Consider the following 20855-nt stretch of genomic DNA (forward strand, 5'->3'; position numbering starts at 1 on the left):
AGACCCCAAAACTAACGATTCCAACAGGACCTTCAGGATTCCTCAGAGCATCCTGCTGGAGTCCAGCGTCCTTTAATCCCTTGTGAATCTGCACCCAACGATAAAAAACTTTGTAACTGGAAAGTGTTGGCGACTGACAGAAATAAACGGACTTGTTTCTGAGAAAGAGACTTGAAAGCGTGGATGCTCATCCTGCGCCGTCCCTTCTGGTTGCCAATGCAAATGAGTCAGAGGGCTTGCTTCAGACACTGAACTAATTGTGTAACTCCGCAACGGAAAGTGCCATTGGAGAACGCATGCTGACCTCACAGCCGAAAAAAACTATTTAAAAGATGTGGAAACCAGATGTTTCAGCCGCATTCCAGCCGCTGCTCTGAGAATTTCTTGGGAGCAGCCCCGACATTGTAAACCGGCTCTGCAACTGAAGATATGGTCTTCCTCCTCTGCTTATGCGTCTTGCTGTGGGAAGAGGCTCACGGATGGGGATTCAAGAATGGAATCTTTCATAATTCCATATGGCTTGGTAAGAAACTCCACTCTCGAGCTCCCACGTTGGGGATATCGATCTATTGACATCATATAGGGCTGAACTGAAGGGGTAAAAAATTCTAGCATGTTCAAAACTGGTGTTTTCACAGAAAATAGTTTAGAGAGAGAGAGATAGTGACTGACATGCCACTAAACAAAGAAATTTTTCTTTTAAAATTTAAGGCTGTCCTTTTACATAGTGTATTGTTCAAGAAAAAAAAATCGAACAGAGGTTAAGGTATGCTAACACTGTAAAAATATATTTCAAGATTTCAAAGCAGATATGGTCGCTGACTGGTGGGTATTTCTTCATGGAACTAAAACCCTACTATAATGTTTTGTTTTGCTTTTCCACTGCACTGACAGTAAGGTTTCAGGTGAGAGGGAGCATGCAGAGTTTCTGCAGCAGCTCTGAACTCTGTGTGCTCTGAGCTACAGGGTACAGCTTAACTTTTCTGTCTTCCAACTGTTCTAACAAAGCTAGAGTGTGGTCCAGGAAAGAAGAGGAAAATGCTTTGTCCTTTTCAATGTGTTCATCAGGTTCGGTTCTTTTTGTCATGTAAGTACTTTCCTAGACCTTGGGTTAAATAAGGAAAGTTCCTCTTGTTGTTTTTGTTAAGTGTTAGGAATGTCTTGGGCTAAATGTCGAAGACAACCAAAGACTGATAAATGAATATTAACACAGAAAACTCAAAATTCCCATTACAGCACTCAAAACAACACTGGAATCTTCATGATTCAAGCTGGTGCTGCCTTTTGCTCACTGTTGTATTTAGTAGAGACATTTTTGGATTGCTTGTCGGGCGGGGTGGGGGAGCTCATCTTATTCTTGTACAGGATTAAAAAAAAAAAAGACAAAGCAAAATTAACTTAGATCTTGGTTTATGCTTGCTAGGCAACACATGACTGTAGACTATTTTTCCCTCTCAGCAGTGTTCTCTCTGGTAGAAACTGCGGCCATGAGGATTTCATTAAAAATCTGGATTTAAAATGCATACAGCCTTGCCGCCTCATTTTCCAACTTGAGCGGAAACTAGTTGCAGTGTGATCATTCGGTCAGGATGGGCTCTGAGATTTGGTAGGCGTGTGCATATAATCCAACTGAGGTGCTGCGTACACATTCGTCAGAAATGGGGAGACACCATAAAGCTAGCTGGAATTAAAGTCATATGGGGAGATTTTGAAAGGCTATCAAATTCTCCTGGGATCGGGTGATTTGAAGTCATTGTTTTCGTAATGAATGTGTATGCTACAAAAAAACGTAAACTTGAGTAAAATGCAGTTCTCCCCCAAAAGTGGAGCAAAGCAAGCCCAGCCCTTGTTAAGAGCACAGAGGCTTGAGACCCAGGCAAATGCTCCAATCTGGGACAAATTAGGGACCAGTCAGCCCAGCACAAATTGGTTACAGTTGGTTGGGTCAATATAATATTAGAAACTGTTTAGGGAGAAAAGAGAGTTGGCCTCAAAGGGAAGGATCTGGTAGCGACTGTGAAGAACAGGACATTTGAACCCTGTGACTTCTAATTTCTTTAATGGCAACTTAACAAGAAAGGAACAGACAGACGAGAAACCAGTCAGTGTGGATCGCAAACAGCGAAGACAGAGATCCGTTATTTTCAGTCTTCCTCCTGAATCTGTAAAAGACAGGAAGGTTGCGTACTATGAGCTCCTAATGGGGGGCTCCTGCTATCATTATTCCCATTTGCTAGATGAAGAAACTGAGGCTCAAGTAGTAATGTCTACAAGGTTACTTAACTCCTCCCAGAAGAACCAGCACGTGGCAGAGCCTACAGTCTACTGTTGTTATTTGCAAGAAACAGAAACAAAAAACAAAAAAAAACCTCACTTTTTTTAGTTTTATAAATTAATTGGCAGTATAAAAATGAATAAAATATTGTTTCTTTAGACACATGTATCCTTTTAAAGTTAGAGTTGTACCAACTTTCATCTTAATAGCTGAAAATTCTAAATCCATAAATATTTTTAAATAACAAGTAATACTTTAAAATAATAATGGCCCTGATTTTGTACTCCTAGTACTTGGGAGGCTAAGGTAGGAGGAATATTGGGAGTTTCGGGCTAGCCTGGAATACACAGCAAAAATTTGCCTCAAAATAAATTAGTAAGTAAACAAATACATACGTTAAAATGCTTTGTTTATAATTGTCTAGGAGGGCTCAAGTGTGGGGGTGCACACTTTTAATGCCAATACTTAAGAGGCAGGTGGATCCCTGTGAGCTCAAGGCCAACTTGGTCAGCATAGTGAGTTCCAGGCCAGCCAGAGCTAGAAAATGGCATTGTCTCAACAAACAAACAAACAAAACAATTTGATATAGACTTGTTCTTAAGCAAGACGTTCTGTCATCGCCAAGACTCAAGAGGCTGAAGGAGGACAATAGAGTTCGTGGTAAGCATAGGCTACCTAGTGAGACCTCATTATAAGTCATTTCATTAACTGCATTGATTACTCAAATATGTGCATCGAGAATTCTGCACGTTTGCTCATATGGCAAAATGGAATAGAAACACTTAACAAACTGAAATTACGGCACATGGAGCTTGTTATTTCTGTTATCTTCATACTACCCAGATACATGTCATCAGTTTCTAATAGCTTCGTTTGCTTGCTTGTTTTTAATTACTGGTAAGACAGTTTGAAATTATTTTCTAAAACTCCTTGTTAACATTTCCCCAGAAGTGTATTTCAAGTTTGGAGTAAAATATTAAGAAAAACAGTTTGAAGAAGAAGAGTTGGCATCCATTAAAATAATTTGTTCAATTTTTTACATAAATTTTTTACTCTAAATTCTTAAAATACAGATGGATTTCAACTTCCTAATTAACCATAATATTTATAATAAATAATTAAATTAAGCACGCGTTCTTTTTCTCTACCAAAAGGCATAGTGTCTCAGATAAAGATACTTAGTTCAGTGTGGTGGCACGCATCCTTTAATTTCCTGCGCATTGGTGTTTTGCCTGCATATATGTCTTCGTGAGGGTGTTGGGTCCTCTAGAACTGGAGTTACAGGTGGTCGTGAGCTGACATGTGGGTGCTAGGAACCAACCCTCATCCTGTGAAAGAGCAGCCAATGCTCTTAACTACCAAGATACCTCTTCAAGTCCTGGTGGCCCACATTTTAATTGTCCTACTTAAATGGCTGACAAAGGAGAATCACAAGTTCTAGCCCAGCCTGGGGCTACATACTTGTGGTTAAAGAACACTGGTTCATCTTTCAGAGGATGAGGATTCTGTTCCCAACAACTTCCCGGTGGCTCACAACCACCTGTAACTCCAGTGCCAGCAGATTCAATACCCTCTTCTGGACTCCTCATACACTAGACATAGATGTGCTACATAGACATACATGCAGGAAAAACAAAACCTCCCATTTAAATCAATTAAAAAATTCATTAAAAAAGATAAATACCAGGTTGGGATTTAGCTCAGTGGTAGAGTGCTTGCCTAGTAAGCGCAAGGCCCTGGGTTCAGTCCTCAGCTCCGGAAAAAAAAAAAAAAAAAGATAAATACACTTCAGTTGCCCACTCGTGCACGTCTAAATCCTTTGAGGAGGACAGCAGGGTCTGATCCACAATACCTAGGCAATTTCCTCGAGCTGCGTGCTTAAATGAACAAGGAAATTAATGACTGTGTTGAGGCATTGCCTCATGGTGGACACCGGAACAAGTCATTCACAAGGCGGAAATGGTCTCCGTTGGTGGTGATCTGATGTTGCTAGCATTTTCTGATCCATAAGAATGGGGCACAAGCTCAGTTGATAGAGTGCTTGCCTAGCATGCAAAAATCCCTCCTTGGGTTCCCCAGTTCCAAATAAAACCAAGTGTTATGCCTGTAGTCCCAGCACTCGGAGGTAAAGGGGAACAGAACAGATATCAGGGACTTCCTCAGCCGCAAAGCTAATTAGAGGCCAGCCTGGCACGTGAGACCTTGCATCGAAATAAGCGAATGAATTAAAAACACCAAATTGACTGTTGCCTTCTGTAACGAACGGTCTTTTGCCATTTAATTTGCGAGAGCTGGGTCCTTGGAGTCTAGAACGTCAGGAAGCACGGCCAGCATGATTTCCCGTCAAACTACGGCAGAGTCAACTGTAGTCTGAGGAAAAGAAAAAAAAAGATAAATGAGTCGAATCAGGACATGTTTCTGGATTTGTGTCGTATGTCTTATGAGGTATTCAAGAATTCACTGGAAATGTCTCCATGGTGGCTGACTGGACAGACCAGTATACAAAAGCTTAATAGTCATCGAGACAACTGGGTGGGACCATTAGCCCTATTGGAGATAAACTTGTGACCATCATCTGGGGAGTCTCTTGACATTGTTTCTATGGAGACACCACTGCAGTCCCCAAACAATTCATTGAACCGGTGACCCACTGGAAGACAGGGTGTGTGTGACTTGCCGTCGCCTAAACTATTTGGGAACAACACATGAACAAACAAATCAGGGAAAGAGGTTAGAGGTGTGCCAGTTTTTGTTTTGTTTGTTTGTTTGTTTGTTTGTTTGGGGTTTTTTCTTTTCTTTTCTTTTTTTTTTTTTTTTTTTTTTTTTTTTTTTGAGACAAGGTTTCTCTGTTTAGCCCAGGCTGGCCTTGAACTCACAAAAATCCACCTACCTCTGCCTCCATAGGCTGGGATCAAAGGTATACCCCACCATTGCCCTGCTTTTATGGCTCTTTTAAAGTCTTTTAAAAACTGTATTGCTTGTGGTTAGTCTAGAAATACAATATAATGTTGTATTAAAAACATCCTTTCGTGCTACCAGAAACTATTTAAACTCCAGTCTTTATGGGTCCCCTGAAATTCTCCTTCATTTTCCCCCCAACCCCTCAAAGCTTTCTAACAATAAAAACTAAATTACCGTGGCAGCTGACCTAGAAATTTCTTTGCCAAGAACATGTATCTGATGTAATCTTCCCTCTGAGGCAAAACTTCCTTTGTTCCACAAGAACGGATAATAGTGTACTGATGACGTTCTATCGTTGACAGAACAAGCAGCGGGCGTATACCATAGAGAAGCCCGGGCTGGCAGATACAAGCTAACCTATGCAGAAGCCAAGGCCGTATGTGAATATGAAGGTGGCCGTCTTGCAACCTACAAGCAGCTAGAAGCAGCCAGAAAGATTGGTAACTGATTTGATAATAGTTTTTCTTCTTATTCACCCTTGGGAACTTGGGGGGAAATCCACCTTTTCCATGAGTCTTATTAAAATTTTTCTCTCAAGCCCTTTGGGATCATTCTCTATGTTGCAAGGTTATCTGGGCTTCCCTCATTCCTTCTGCCTAGAATCTTTAGATCTGGTAACAGCATTTCATGAGGGTTGGGCACTCTCCAGTGAGAATTAAAAAAATACTAGTCATGACAGAGATACTGCAAGTTTGGGTGAGGAACTGACAGGGAATTACCCATCAGAAGGAGCTTCGTTAGGAGAGAGAGCCTCCCAACACCATCAGGGGCTGCAAGGAAATGTGATTGGGACTTGAAAATCCAGAGAACAGGAAGTAAGATGAGGCCTTTAAGGGAGAGAGAGAAAGAAAGCGGTGGGGAGAGCGATCGAGGAGGCATCCTTTAAAAACCGAGAGAGGAACTGTATTAGCAGAGAGCTTCAAGTGGGAGAGCAGGTGAGATACAACCTGTTCAGCTGCACATGGACCTCAATGGGAAAGGTCAAAGAGAGGTTTCAGACTTTCACAGATTTCTGGGGCGTGTCCGGAAGCTCCACTAGCCTGGCTTAGTCCTGACCCGCCACTGAGCCAAGTTATAGCAGGGCCACAAACTTACCTTACAGCTATAAAGGGGAGGTGCTACAAGGTCACAGCACCACATGCTTCTTAATTCTCTGTCCTCAAGATTTCTTAGAGAAAGAGGCAGATAGAGGGTCCGTGATCTAAAAGTAAACACCAAAGGAAAATACTACCCCGTTTCCTTGGTATCATTGAAACATGGTGTATTAATGTTACTGTAACTGGTACTCCTTTAAATATTATCCTGTCTCTCTTGGCATGTTAATGTTGGTTTCCTCTGCTACTAAAGTCTGCAATTTTACAAATTCAGTTTACCTAGTAGTCGTGCAGGGTCTCTGACCACCACAGCCATCAGAGTAACGATCAGAGGGAGGCAAGAAGGTAGTTTAGTTCAACAGGACTCAGTAGCTGCTGTTGGTTTAGACTTTGGGAGTCTGTAGTTTACTGTAGGCATATCTAAGTACATCACAGTTGATGACAATGAATTCAATCCTGTGTGCACCATGAAACATGACTACATGGAAATCCTTTGTAAGGTACATGTGATATCTTCCATAAAGGTGGGCCCTATAGACTGACAAGTTCACAGTAGGGTCTGTAGTCTCAGCTACACTGGTGAAAAAGTCACCAGGCTATTAACCATGCCTCTTCCCAGACTTCTAGCCAGAAAATAGGTTACACATCCTCCCCTTTGAAGGAACAACTCTGTGTTTAACATTCCTGGTTCCCCTGGTGCTTATCTGTGAGTACAAGGACTTCTGGGCCTTCCCACAGCGGTAGGAAAGTTACAATTTAAGGAACTTTTCTCTTAGTATTTCTTTTTTTTTTTCCTTTCAAGTTAGTCCCACTATATAGCCCAGGCTGGCCTCAAACTTGTGCTCCTCGTCAAGCCTCTGCTAACCTCATGCTGGAACCGTAGGTACCTACCGCCATGTATTTGTACCACTGTGCGGTGAGGTTAAAAGCGGTGAGCGGGTTTTACAGTGGTAGGAATAAGAAACAGGGAAGATGATAATGCCCAGACATCTTCTGGAAACCACAGCAAGTAACATGCTGCTCTTATTTGGGTTGGTTTGATTTTTGCTTGTTTGCTTGTTTGTTTGTTTTGAGACAGATTCCACATAGCTAGCCCACATTGGTCCCAAATCTACTCGATTCTGTGGCTGATGTTGACTACTCCTTCCTCCTTAGCCCCCCAAAATCTTGGGACTACAAATGTCGTCACACTATACTGCCCAGCCTTGAACTCAGAGCTCTCCCATACATCTCTGCCTCCCAAGTGCTGACATTAAAGGCATGGACCACCACGCCTGGCAACTGCTATTTGCTTCTTATTAAAAAAAAGCTAAGCTACCTTCTCCCTTGTGAGGCCTCATCGGAATTCCTTCCCTTATAGGCAACTCCTTGGCAAAGCCTACACTACTTTTATACTTTATTCAAGACAAGCGTGCAGCAGTAAATTATCCCACAGCAGCAGGAAGGGATCGTTTCCAGGATCTCCACTGATAAGCAGAACCCAAAGATGTTCAAGTCCTGTGGCTCAAACCCAGGGCCACACCCTGCTGCACAGGCTCAGGCCTGCAGCCCTCGGTCGACATCCACATCTTTGTGTTTCATTTGCTTGCAGCCATGACTTTTGTTTGTGCATTTTTGTTTTTGAGAGAAAGTCTTGCTGGTCTCAAACTTGCGATCCTCCTGCCTCAGCCTCCTGAGGAAAGATATTATGGGCATGAATACCCTGCATAGTTTAAATCAGTATCTGCCTTAATATGAGTACCATGTAAGTAGAACACTGGGAAAATAATGACAAGAAAAATGCCTGTATGTGTTTGGGTGTACTTTTTCTCTGGCAGAGATTAAATTTAGGGCATCATGCATCTGAGCCCAGTGCTCTGCCACTGAGCGACAGCCCCTCTCGGATGCAGCTCTGCAAGGAAGCAATTTTCATTCCCAGTCGGTTGGATGCACAGATGGCTATGGCCGAGGGTTTTCACTTAAGTGCACACCCAGCTCTCAGACAAATGACCCGAAATCAATGTTTCTCATACTTTCCATGGCCCTTAATTCTAATCTACCTGCATCTGTTTTTGTCCTATTTCCTAATAGGACCACTAGCTAGTAAAGGTCAGAATTCAAATTTTATAGCCAGGCATGGTGGCTACCTGCCTGCAATCCTGGTGGTGTTTCAGAGGCGAAGGCAGGAGCTTTAGGAGGAGTTCAAGGTCAGCCTTAGCAGAGGGAGAGTTTGAGGCCAGCCTGCGTTATATGAAATCGTGTCTCAAGAACAAAAAATGGTGAGCCAGGCGTGATGGCTTTAATCCCAGGACACAGGAGGCAGAGGCAGGTGGATCTCTGTGAGTTTGAGGCCTTCCTGATCTACAAATCAAATTCCAGGATAGCCAGGGGTATGCAGAGAAACCCTGATCTTGAAAACAAAACAACAAATCAAAACAACAACAACAAAAAGATAGGTTTCATTTGTATTCAAACTTTGGTTTAGTGTTTGGTTGGTGGTGCTAGTGTATTAACCTAAGGCCCAATGTTTGGTACTCTATCTTACTTTGTATCCAAGTCTAACCTTGAACTCTTCCTCTTTCAGGATTCCATGTCTGTGCTGCTGGATGGATGGCCAAGGGTAGAGTTGGGTACCCCATTGTGAAACCTGGGCCCAACTGTGGATTTGGGAAAACCGGCATCATTGATTATGGAATCCGGCTCAACAGGAGCGAGCGGTGGGATGCCTATTGCTACAACCCGAACGGTTTGTTCTTTAAATTGATAATTCTGTGCTTGCAAAAGTAGTTACATAAACAACAGCAGCAAACTGTTACCTACCAAGAGATTAGGAAAGAAAACAGCTTTTCTATCTAAAAATGAGAGCACGTGGTGATGGCGATGATAAAATTATACCCACGATTCATGGGGTCCTTTCTTGCTGCTCAGGGACCTGAACTGTGTTCCCTCCTTCATATTTCCACTAAAGAAGGAGAATTATTCCTTGTTTATGTTCTGGAGGGGGGGGGAGAAAGCAGACTCTTCTTTTCAGATATATTCTCTCAGACAACATGACAATGTTATTTTATCACGTCACAGCACCTTCCTGGCATTTGCTAGCACGCTGACGTGATAAAGTGTTGGATCTACCTTATATGAAATCCCCTATCACAGTAGGAGAGTGATAGCTGATGTGTTTCTATAAAGATAAAGAGAGGGGGTAATATGTTTTATTGATGTGTGGTAAGGTGTAGGGAAGGAGGTGCCTCCACAGGCCCATGCTGAGGTATCTCTCCCCGGTGAGGGCCAGCCACTTGATGCATAGTATAGAATAGAGTTTATTCAGGGCATGGGGAGGGGAGTTGAGAGTGTAATAGAGGCAGAGAGAGGGAAAGGGACAGAGAGAGAGAGAGAGAGAGAGAGAGAGAGAGAGAGAGAGAGAGAGAGAGAGAGGAGAGAGAGAGAGAGAGAGAGAGAGAGAGAGAGAGAGAGAGAGAGACAGAGACAGAGAGAGAAAGGAGAGAAGTATCTATAAGCTTGTGAAGAGAGAGTGGGGAAGGGACAGGGTTGAGAGTAGGAGCAAGAAGCCAAGGGCAAGAGCAAGAGAGGAAGGAGGGGACTAGCACCCCCCTTTATAGTGAGTCAGGCATACCTGGCTGTTGCCAGGTAACTGTGGGGTGGAGCTTAGACAGAATGCTAACAATACCACAGTCTAGGCGCCTGTCACAGTCTTGTTGAATAGTACTGACCCTCACAGAGCAGCCTTGCATGTCCATAAGCAACATATAGCACAAAATTAAGTGGATTCCAGATAGAAAGAATGTTGCTTAGAGCCAGACATTATACATTATGAAATATAATGCAGTGAGTGGGTATCTTGGCAGACCATGCCAAAGTGTACCCCTGAGAAATCACGACATGCAAGAGAGCTGGTATAAAAGAGGCTTGTTGGAGAATGGGAGGGGAATGAGGACCCGGGGAAGGGATAAAGGCTGACAAGTAGACATGTAGACAGGTAGACAGACAGGGAACAGAGCCGTGAGGGCAGAAAGGGAGAGACACTGAGAACCAGAGAGAGCTGTGGTGGAGGGTATGGCCTTCCCACCAACCCCACCCCCCACCCTAGACCTGGTGGTGGAGGAGGCAGGTCATTGGAGGCAGATCATGGCACAAGCAGCTGCTGGGTGCCTGACAGCGGGCCAGTGGAATTGCCTGTCCACTAACACTACACTCATTCCAAACAAAGTCCAAGGCATTTATCACAGGACAATGATCAACAAATCATTTTGGTTCCTTGTTTTGTGTTGTTTGGGTTTTGTTTTTGTTAGTGGTTTTGTTGTTTTGGGCATTTGGTTTGGTGTGGTTTGGTTTGTCTTTATTTATTAGACAGGGTCTCTGGCTGGCCTGAAACTCATTACATAGACCAGGCTGACCTCGAATTCACAGAGTGCTGGGATTGAAGGTGTGTGGAAGGCCCAGATCAATTTGTACACACTTCAACGCTCTTAGTCCTAGACTGTACTACGCTACCGTCATTGTTAATCATTGCCAGACACATCACAGTGAAGCCAGATTTGGTAGCATATGTCTTTAATCTCAGCTGTTGGGAGACAGAAGCTGGTAGGTCTCTGAGTTTGAGGTAAGGCTGGTCAACATAGTGAGTCCCCAGCCATCCAGAGCTGTATGGTGAGGCCACGCCTCAAAGCTAAACGGCAAAGCCAAAGTACAGGGTAAATGAAGCTGTGTTAGTGAAGGGATCTAGTAAGGATGACATCTTAATTCATGAATCTTTATAAACTGCTGCCTTTTCTCCTGGCAGCTAAGCGCTCCTTATTGTGGGAATATGCGCACAGAATCCTGGGAGAGTTGCTCTTTCCCACTTCTCAGGACACTCAGTTTCTTTAGACTTAGTATGTTGATTATATATGGTGGGGTCAGCCTGAGGGACAGAGAGCTCTGTAAACTGCTACTGGGAAAACAGCTTGTCAAAATGCATTGGGCTGAAGAAACTAATGTCAGAAAAACTAAGCAATCTTCACTAAAGTCACCAAGTTGGAGCTGACGGAAATGAGCTAGAACGGGGTCGTTAAGTTCATAGAAGGAGGGGGCTGGGAAGGTGGGTCAGAGGTGAAGGGCACTCCTACAGAGGATCAGTTTTAATTCCTAGCAATCCACATGGTGGTTCACAGCCCTCCATAACTCTAGTTCCGGGGACCCCAAGGCCCATTTCTTACTTCTGAGGATACTAGGCATGTTCATGACAGTGTTCAAAAACACAGTTATTTATTCAGTTTTGGATGAGTAAAGTGATGCAGACTAATGTCACGTGTGAATGCTTTGGTTTTTAAGATAGAATTTCACTGTGCAGCCAAAAAAAAAAAAAAATTAGCTTTGTTCTCCCTCCCTCCTCCTCTCTACCCCTCCTCCTTCTCCCTCCTTCCCTCCCACCCTCCCTTTCTCCCTATCTTCCTCTCTCCTCCTCCTCTCCCTCTCTTTCCAGGGTATCACTGAGCATTCTTGGTTGACCTTGAACTCACTATATAGACCATGCTGGCTTCACTATATAGACCATGCTGGCTTCAAATTCACAGAGGTTCGCCTACCTCTGTTTCTAGAGTGGATCACCATTGTCAATATGTATGAATGTTCTCTTTACCAATTAGAATCCTAGCCAGGCCTGGTGGCACAGGCCTATAATCCAGCACTTGGAAGATATAGGTAGGAAGATCAAGACTCAAGTCCTGTGTTGGCTACATAACAAGTTCAAGGCTAGCTTGGGCTATATAAGACCTTGTCTTTAAAAGACATACAACAATATTAACACAGTGCTAGTGTGCTAATCCTAGTGCTAGTAAGACAGGGACAGCAGGACCCCTGGGCCTTGATGGCCATTCAGCCTAGCCTGCTTGTTGAGTTATAGGACAATGAGAGAATATGTCTTAAAAAATAATGTTGGTTTCTAGACATACCATACTCACAGTCAAGTGATACCCCAAAGTGATCACCTCCACCAAACAGGTTAGGTTTTGGCTTTGGTTTTGTTTTGGTTCTTTTGAACACAGGGCCTCACTATGTAGGACCCTGGGCACTCACTCTGTAGACCAGGCTGGCCTCCAACTCACAGAGATCCACTGGCCTCTGCCTTCCAAGTGCTGGGAATAAAGGTGTATGCCATTGGACCAGCAATGGGTTAGTTTTTTAGCTTCCACGGTCAACCATCTCTACACACTAAACTCATCGGGGATTTTAAATTACCTAGTTTCCGCCATGGTTTTTTCTCTAGGTCATGTTGCCAACCACCATTCCTGACTTTCTTTGGGTTTAGTTTTTGTTCTTCTTTCTTTCTTATTTCCCTTTGGGAGGGGGGTTGGGTTCCAGACAGGGTTTCTCTGTGTAGCCCTGGATATTCTGGAGCTCACTCTGTAGACCAGGCTGGCCTCAAACTCCCAGATCTGACTGCCTCTGCCTCCCTCAACTGCCTCAAGTCATGAATTCTAGTATTCTAGAGAGTGCAGATTTGGGGCTGGGATATCTCTTAGTTGTGTGACCTGTGCTTAATACATGGTAGACTTGGCTTGAAGCCCCAGCACCCAAAAGAGCAATGGCCAAACAGATGTGGTGTAGCACACCAGTAATCCCAGCACAGAAGAGAGATGTGAGGAGGAATGGTATACATTCAAGGCTGCCCTTGTCTACCATGGCAGTTCCAGGCCAGCCTGGGGACCCTGTTGCAAAACAAGAAAGAGATAAAGAGGACACAGGCTACACATCACATTAAAGTGACTTTTATAATGATCTTGCAAACGGAATGTACTGGATCTGTGAGTCTAAGCCTCTGAAGGCACAGTGTGACAATAACACAATAAAATCCCCATCTTCCTGATGACACTGTTGGTAACATGAGTGTGCATTTAGCAAAACACACCAAAGGATATGTAAAGGGCTTATACATGTTATGCCTTAAAAAAATCAGAGCAAGGAAAAGTGTAAACAGAAGTGCAAAAGGGTTGCTATTCTTGCTATTTTCACACACACACAGCCCGTGTCCATTTTTAAAAACTTAGGAACCAGACCTGTAGGATGACACAATGAGTAAAGGACCTTATTACTAAGCCTAATGGCCATCCCTGTGACTCACACGGTGGAAGGAGAGAACTGATTCCCTAAGGTAGTACACACACACACACACACACACACACACACACACACAGAGAGAGAGAGAGAGAGAGAGAGAGAGAGAGAGAGAGAGAAACAGAGAGAGACAGAGAGAGAGAGAGAGACAGAGACAGAGAGAGACAGAGACAGAGACAGACAGAGAGACAGAGAGAGACAGAGAGAGGGGAGAAAGAGAATACATTTTTTAAGTTTAAAAAATTATTTTAGAAATTATTATCAGCTATAAGCTTATACAATATATAATATATTATGGATCATATATTGTCATTTCTTTAGTATTTTATATAAAAATAATATATAAGGTCTATCTAAGTGAACTTCCGTTTCCTATTTCAGCAAAGGAGTGTGGTGGTGTCTTTACAGACCCGAAGCGAATCTTTAAATCCCCAGGCTTCCCAAATGAGTACGACGACAACCAGGTTTGCTACTGGCACATCCGGCTCAAGTACGGTCAGCGAATTCACCTGAGCTTTTTGGACTTTGACCTTGAACATGATCCAGGCTGTTTGGCTGACTATGTAGAAATATATGACAGTTATGACGATGTCCACGGCTTTGTAGGAAGGTAGGTGCTGTTTCCCCACCCAGCATGATCAGAGAACGTCTGGTACTTATCTGACACTCCGTTAGCTTTCTCTCCACTGTTCCTGTAGTGATTGCTCACTATCAGTGTTTCTCCTTCTCCCCCACTTTCGTCTCCACCTCCCTCTCCTCCTCTCCTTTCTTCTCTCCTTCCTCCCCAACCTTACTCTCTTCTTTGTCTGGAGACCTGCGGTTGCAGGCTAGCCTTAAACTCATAATGTAGTTCAGGCAGGCCTTGAACTCCTGATCCGCCTGCCTCCACTTCCGAAGTGCTGGGTGTACAGGCATACTTCAACACACCTGGCTTTCATAGAACATGCCAAGAAAGGGGTTTTTTCTTAGCAGGCTGTACCTACACTAAAATATAAAAAGGAGGGGTAGCTGCCTTTGGTTGTTGTTATAAAACCTCATCTTGTAGTTTTTCAAACCTCACGTAACTAAAGACCCAGGAAATAAAATTTCTGTTAAAATGTTCAAGTCAGTCTTTCCCTCCTTCCCTCCCTCCCTCTCATTTTGGTTACAGGGTAAGTCTTCTGTAGCCCAGGCTAGCCTCAAACTCACTATGTAACTGAGAATAACTTCAAATTGGATTCTTCTGTCCCCGACTCCATGTTCAGAAAAAAAAAATCAAGAAATTAAAGATAGCCAGGCAGTGGTGATGCATGCCTTTAATCCCAGCACTCGGGAGGCAGGCAGACCTCTGAGTTCGAGGCCAGTTTGATCTAGAGAGTGAGTTCCAGGACAGCCAGGGCCACACAGAGAAACTCTATCTCAAAGAATCCAAAAGAAAAAGAATTAAAATGATTCGCTGGGAGGCAGGGACAAGCAGTTCTCTGAACTACATACATAGTGAGTTCAGGATCAGTCAGGGCTACGTTAAGTGAGACCCCATCTGAAAAATAAACTTCTTTTAAGTAGAGAAAAATGAGCCATTATTTGTGGGGAATCAAGTGTTTCTGTTATAAGTATGAGCCAAATCAATAGCTGTGTACTTCTTGGTGTGGTGTGTGTGACCTGTTTTCTAAAAATTCCCTTTCAGATACTGCGGTGATGAACTTCCAGAAGACATCATCAGCACAGGTAAATGCCAAAGTCACTGCGAAATTTCCATTTGCTTTTCCACAGCGCCCTCAAAGTTGTTACCCTTCACCCTTTACACCTGAGAGAACTAAAAGTAGAGACCGTTCATTAGCCTGCGATAATGCCAGGTCTTCATTTTCAAGATTTTGGCCAACTCCATGATCAAAATGATGTGTGTGGACAGCTCTCGTTGGCAGCCAAGAGCTTGAGTCCCTGAGAACTGCTGTTGGCAGAAGGGTTCAGGGGAGTAATAAATGTGTAAGGGCTGGCATGCGCTCAGTAGCTGGGTCCTTGCTTTACACATGCGGTGGCCCTAGGTTTGACCCCCAGCACAGATGATTATGACGAGGATGAGGATGATGGTGGTAATAATAAATAATGACAGAAAATACCCATCCAGAAAAGACTGAAATGAATTATCAAGGAAACACAGCCACCCATCCATAGTAAACAATTGCCTGGTTAGCATCTCGTTTCTTCCTCAGTACAACATCCCTTACCGTTCTAGAGCTACTTCTGGCAGCCATTGCATAAGAAAAGAGAGGTTAAGCCAGGCAGTTATGTCCCGGGAGACAGATCCAGCCTGGTCTACACAGATCGAGTTTCAGGACAACCTGGGCTACACAGAGAAACCCTGCCTCAGATAAAACAAAACAAAACACCAAAACAAAAACGACGACAACAAAACAGAAAAGGGAAGTGCTGGGCTAAACGGTGATAAAAAGGTTTCTTGTTTGTCCACCATAGAAAAGTTTTTGCATGCTAATTTATGTAGTAAATCTCGAAAGGCTAGATATACCAGGCAATGCGAGCTGAATCGTGCACATGCACGCACGCACGCACGCACTCACTCACGCGCACACGTGCGCATGTACACGTGTGCACGTACATGTGTGCACAAGTTATTTCGTATACTATGTTCTAAGAAATGATGGCTTCAAAACACGCCCCTCTTACCCTAAGTTAATCCCAATAGGCAGTGCTACTCTTTAAGTTATTCTAAACTGCTTTTCCTTTTTTTATTTTTAGCTAAAACCTTCCTTTTCTCGGAAATCTTTGCTTTCTTTCTCTTCCCAGTGCCAGTTACTTGGCATTCTGATAGCTTCTGTTTTCTCTCCAAGTCATAAAATTATCACAGCGCTTCACACCTAAGAATAGCACAGCTCAGCACCCGGCCAAGGCAGTGCCAAGTCCTCCTCAGTGCCTGCCACACCCAGTCTTGCCTCGCAGCTCTGAGGTGTCATCTTTACAAGCTGCGAAGCTCTCGACTCTATCCCTGAATGATTACTGTTGAAAGCTTATTAATTTGTTATTGCTACACTCTGGGGGAAACCCACTAGAAATAAACCTCTTATCTCTCTTTTCTCAAGGGCAGACTCTATGTTAACAGAACATCTGAATGAGATTGGCTTTAGAGCTTTTACAAGGGCGTCGGGGCCTGAAATGTTTCCTTCAAAAAACAACAGCAGAGCTGGGTGTGGAAGCGGAGGCAGGAGGATCACCCCAGAATTTGAGGCTAGCCTAGGCTACACACAGTCTCAGGACTATCTAGTGTTGTCTCAAAACAACAAGAGCAACAAGAAAGCATTAGCGGGAAGAAAGTCTGAAACCTAACTTAATTCCCTGTTCATCCCAAAGAGGCAGCTTACCTTGAGAATAACCAAACCAGCACTGGTGATTTTAGAACAGTTTCTCTCCAGCAGCTCTTTGTGACTTTTTTTTTTTTTTTTTTTGAGCTGGGGATCGAACCCAGGGCCTTGCGCTTTCCTAGGCAAGGCTCACCTCTGAGCTAAATCCCAACCCCCTTTGTAGACTTATATTCTTGTAGATTAGAGATCGAAGCTTCTTTTGTTTTTGGCTTCCTCTTTAGATCGTCACCTGGCACCTATGAATTTTGGAGCAGGGTCCCAACTGAGATTGACCTTAAATTCTCTGTAGCTGAAACTAGTCTCAACCTAAAATCCTGATCCTCCAGTCTCTGTCCAAATGGTTCAAGCCATGCCCAGCTAACCAGGGCTTCTCTTACAGCACAAAATAATAGCAATAATAATAATAATAACAATAACAATAACAATAATAATAATTGTATCAGGCAAATCTTCCAGTATTAGGAAAATACAGTGTGACAAATGGATCATGAAGTCTGCAGCCAGGCTGCCTGAGCTTGAGCTGGCCTCAGCCAGATGACACCAGCTCCATGGCTTTGGCAAAGATCACACACACACACACACACACACACACACACACACACACACACACACACACACACGGTTCTTTTATTTAATTATGGATTGAGGATCTAAGTTAAGAAAGGCTTCCAGGGCTGCCAAGATGGCTCAGAGGTTAAGAGCACTTGTTGCTCTGGCAGAGTTCCAGTTTCAGTTCCCAGTGCTCACCCGGTGACTTACAAACATCTGTAAGTACAGTTCCAGAGGCCCTGATGCCCTCTTCTGACTTTGGAGGGTACCAGGCTTTTATGTGCTGCACACATATACATACATGCAAAACAAAACACTCATGCACACAGAGTAATGGACGTAAGTATAAAAATAAAAATAACAGGTTTTTTAAAAAAGATTTATTCATTTATTATATATAAGTACACGGTAGCTGTCTTCAGACACACCAGAAGAGGGCACTGGATCTCTTTACAGACGGTTGTGAGCCACCATGAGGTTGCTGGGAATTGAACTCAGGACCTCTGGAAGAGTAGTTGGGTGCTTTTAACCGCTGAGCCATCTCTCCAGCCCAAAATAACAGTTTTTAAAAAATGCCTCAGCAGATAAAAGTAGAAAGGAAGATTCAACTCCACAAAGTTGTCCTCTGACCTCACGTGCCCACTGTGGCAAGCTCTCACATGCACAAACATCAACGACACATCCATCACACAATAATAATGTTCTATTAAATCTTTCCCCTGAAATATTCCTATATTTTGGCACTTCCTGGTCAACATGTTAAGGTGCATTTTAAGTCCACTGTAGAAGTAGGCCTCTAGGTTGATTTCTTGGCTTTCTTTTTCTTTTGTTTTATATCAATTTATTGATCAATTTACTACTACTATTATTATTATTATTATTATTATTATTATTATTATTATTATTTTGTGGTAGGCACACTCTCACTCTGTAGCCCTAGCTGGTCAGGAAATAACTATATAGTCCAGGTTAGCCTTTAACTCACAGATTGGTAGAGGCCACTACAATTGGCCATACATTTGCTTTTTTTTTTTTTTTTTTTTATTAAGATTTATATAATAATTATATGTAAGTACACTACAGCTGTCTTCAGATACACCAGAAGAGGGCATCGGATCTCTTACAGATGGTTGTGAGCCACCATGTGGTTGCTGGGAATTGAACTCATGACCTCTGGAAGAGCAGTCGGGTGCTCTTAACCGCTGAGCCATCTCTCCAGCCCCCATACATTTGCTTCTTAACAATGGAAAATTTGCTGCTCCCCATCAGTTAGAAAATAGCCCATCTAGACCTTCAGTTCTTCTAATTCTGTGCATCAGTAGATATGAATAATTGTTTTTTGTTGCCTTGTGGTGCTGTGGATCAAATCCAGAATCTCAGCAAACTGGGCAAGCACCCTATCTTAAAATTGTATTTGTTTCGTTTCATTTGGAGAGGCAGAAAGGTGCAGGAGCACCAAGCCCTGGAGAACCTTCTAAAACTTCTCCCACATGAGATGGGAGGCCCAAAGTTAAATATAAAACTCCCTCACTTGGCTCCAATGTGCAGGGCAACTATGGGCACTAAACATGAGAATGCACGTCTGGACTCGAGCGATCTCGTTTACATCCTAATTCTGTTCTTCTGTGAGATGAGTCGTTACTGAATTGTCAGACAAATCACTCTGGAATAACCTCCTTCTTCTTTTGTGTGCCTCCCCACACAGGAAATGTCATGACCTTGAAGTTTCTGAGTGATGCGTCCGTCACAGCTGGAGGCTTCCAGATTAAATACGTCACAGTGGATCCTGCACCTAAATCCAATCAAGGCAAAAATACAACTATGACTGGAAATAAAAAGTTCTTAGCTGGACGGTTTAGCCATCTATAATTCTTATTTTTTTTTTTAAAAAAAGATGTTCAAAACATCCAGTACAATATTTATATTTGTAGCTTTTGGACCTCATTTGTTCTCAATTTTGTATTTTTTGTTATTAACATGTATTTATTATTTTCGTGAATGTGAAAGCAATATGTAATTGTGGGGGAAATTGAAAACTACAGAAAACTTTGAATGAGTTAAAAAAAACTCATAATTGTACTACACAGAAATAACTAATGTTAACATTTTTTAATGTTTGTCTTTCATTCGTTTTTCTACTTACAGTATTTGTATATATGTAACTCTGTGATTTGCATTTGACTTTCGGCATTCTGCCTTATGTATAGTTTTATAACCTGATATTTTTGACTTTAACGTTTTAGAGCTCAAGCAATTTCCGAGATCACTGAGTTTTCTACAAACTGGAACTCTGAGTAGTTGTAAATGTGATTGTTCCCTGCCTTATTTAAACTAAGTGTATATCAGGATTTAAGGTTGATTTCATAAATGGTGTTGTAATAAATACTTTTGGACATACATATTGTGTAGTTCTTTAGTTTTAGGGAGAACATAAGCCTAGATGTAGAAATACAAATCAGAGACTAATTAAAATAGAATCTTTTTTTTTCTTTTTTCTTTCTTTTTTCTTTCTTTCTTTTTTCTTTCTTTCTTTCTTTCTTTCTTTCTTTCTTTCTTTCTTCCTTTTTTCAAAACAGGGTTTCTCTAACAGTCCTGGCTGTCCTAGAACTCACTTTGTAGACCAGACTATCCTTAAACTTACAGAGATTTTTCCCTGCCTCTGCCTCTCAAATGCTTGTGTACACCACCACTGCTTGGTGAATCTTTTTTAAAAGTTTATTTATTGAACATGTCTCTCTCTCTCTCTCTCTCTCTCTCTCTCTCTCTCTCTCTCTCTCTCTGTGTGTGTGTGTGTGTGCCATATGCACATAGAAGTCTGAAAGTAAGAAGAGGGTATCAGATCCTTTTGAACTGGAGTTAAAGACAGTTGTGAGCTACCCTGTGGGTTCTGGGAAGACCAAGTGCTCTGAACCACTGAGTCTCCTCAGTAGGTCCGGAACTCATCCTTTTTGAATAACAAAAAAAACCCAACAGTGTACTTAGGTTGGTAATTTGGCTTTTATCTCTCTTTGAATTCCTTGGAGGGTCAGACAAACAGCACAATCAGAATAAGTGACTCCGTTTGGCTCAGTCTGTTGAAGCGACAGCCTCCTGTGAGTCTCACTTAACACAAAGAGCATGCCCACTAAGAGATTAGATACTCCAGGACCGGAGAGGCCGGTCAGCAAGTTACAGGCATATATTCCTCTTGTAGAGGACCCAAGTTTGGTTCCTAGTCCCTATGTCAAATGGGTCACAGTCACATATAACTCCAGTTCCAGGGGATCCGGTACCTCTGTAGGCTCTCACATTTGTGTACATATGTCTACATATAGACATATACATAATTTAAAATAATAAGTATTTTTAAAAGTGATTAGGAGCTGGAAATATGGTTCAGTTGTTAAGAGCACTGGGCACTCTTCCGAAGAACCTGGATTCAATTCCCAGCTACCACATGGCAGCTCTCAGTCATCTGCAATTCTAGTTCCAGAGGAGCTGGTGTCCTCCTCTGGCCTTTGAGGACACAAGGCATACTCAAGGGATTGAAAT

General features: G+C 42.7%; 1 protein-coding gene across 1 annotated transcript; it reads left to right on the forward strand.

Annotated features, from left to right (window-relative positions):
- Positions 1-241: 241 nt before the first annotated feature.
- On the forward strand, positions 242-19721 carry Tnfaip6 (TNF alpha induced protein 6). Its single transcript, XM_032901929.1, has 6 exons — positions 242-523; positions 5539-5676; positions 8894-9055; positions 13801-14029; positions 15086-15126; positions 19030-19721. The coding sequence occupies exons 1-6, from the start codon at positions 430-432 to the stop codon at positions 19191-19193; spliced, it is 828 nt and encodes a 275-aa protein (XP_032757820.1). The 5' UTR covers positions 242-429; the 3' UTR covers positions 19194-19721.
- Positions 19722-20855: the final 1134 nt, after the last annotated feature.

Source organism: Rattus rattus, chromosome 5, assembly GCF_011064425.1.
Source record: "Rattus rattus isolate New Zealand chromosome 5, Rrattus_CSIRO_v1, whole genome shotgun sequence".
NCBI lineage: Eukaryota > Metazoa > Chordata > Mammalia > Rodentia > Muridae > Rattus > Rattus rattus.

Coding starts and splice junctions, on each gene's coding strand:
- Tnfaip6 (XM_032901929.1), top strand. CDS start 430: ATGGTCTTCCTCCTCTGCTTATGCGTCTTGCTGTGGGAAGAGGCTCAC. Junction 524..5,538: donor TCATAATTCCATATGGCTTG/GTAAGAAACTCC, acceptor TATCGTTGACAG/AACAAGCAGCGGGCGTATAC. Junction 9,056..13,800: donor CTATTGCTACAACCCGAACG/GTTTGTTCTTTA, acceptor TTCCTATTTCAG/CAAAGGAGTGTGGTGGTGTC.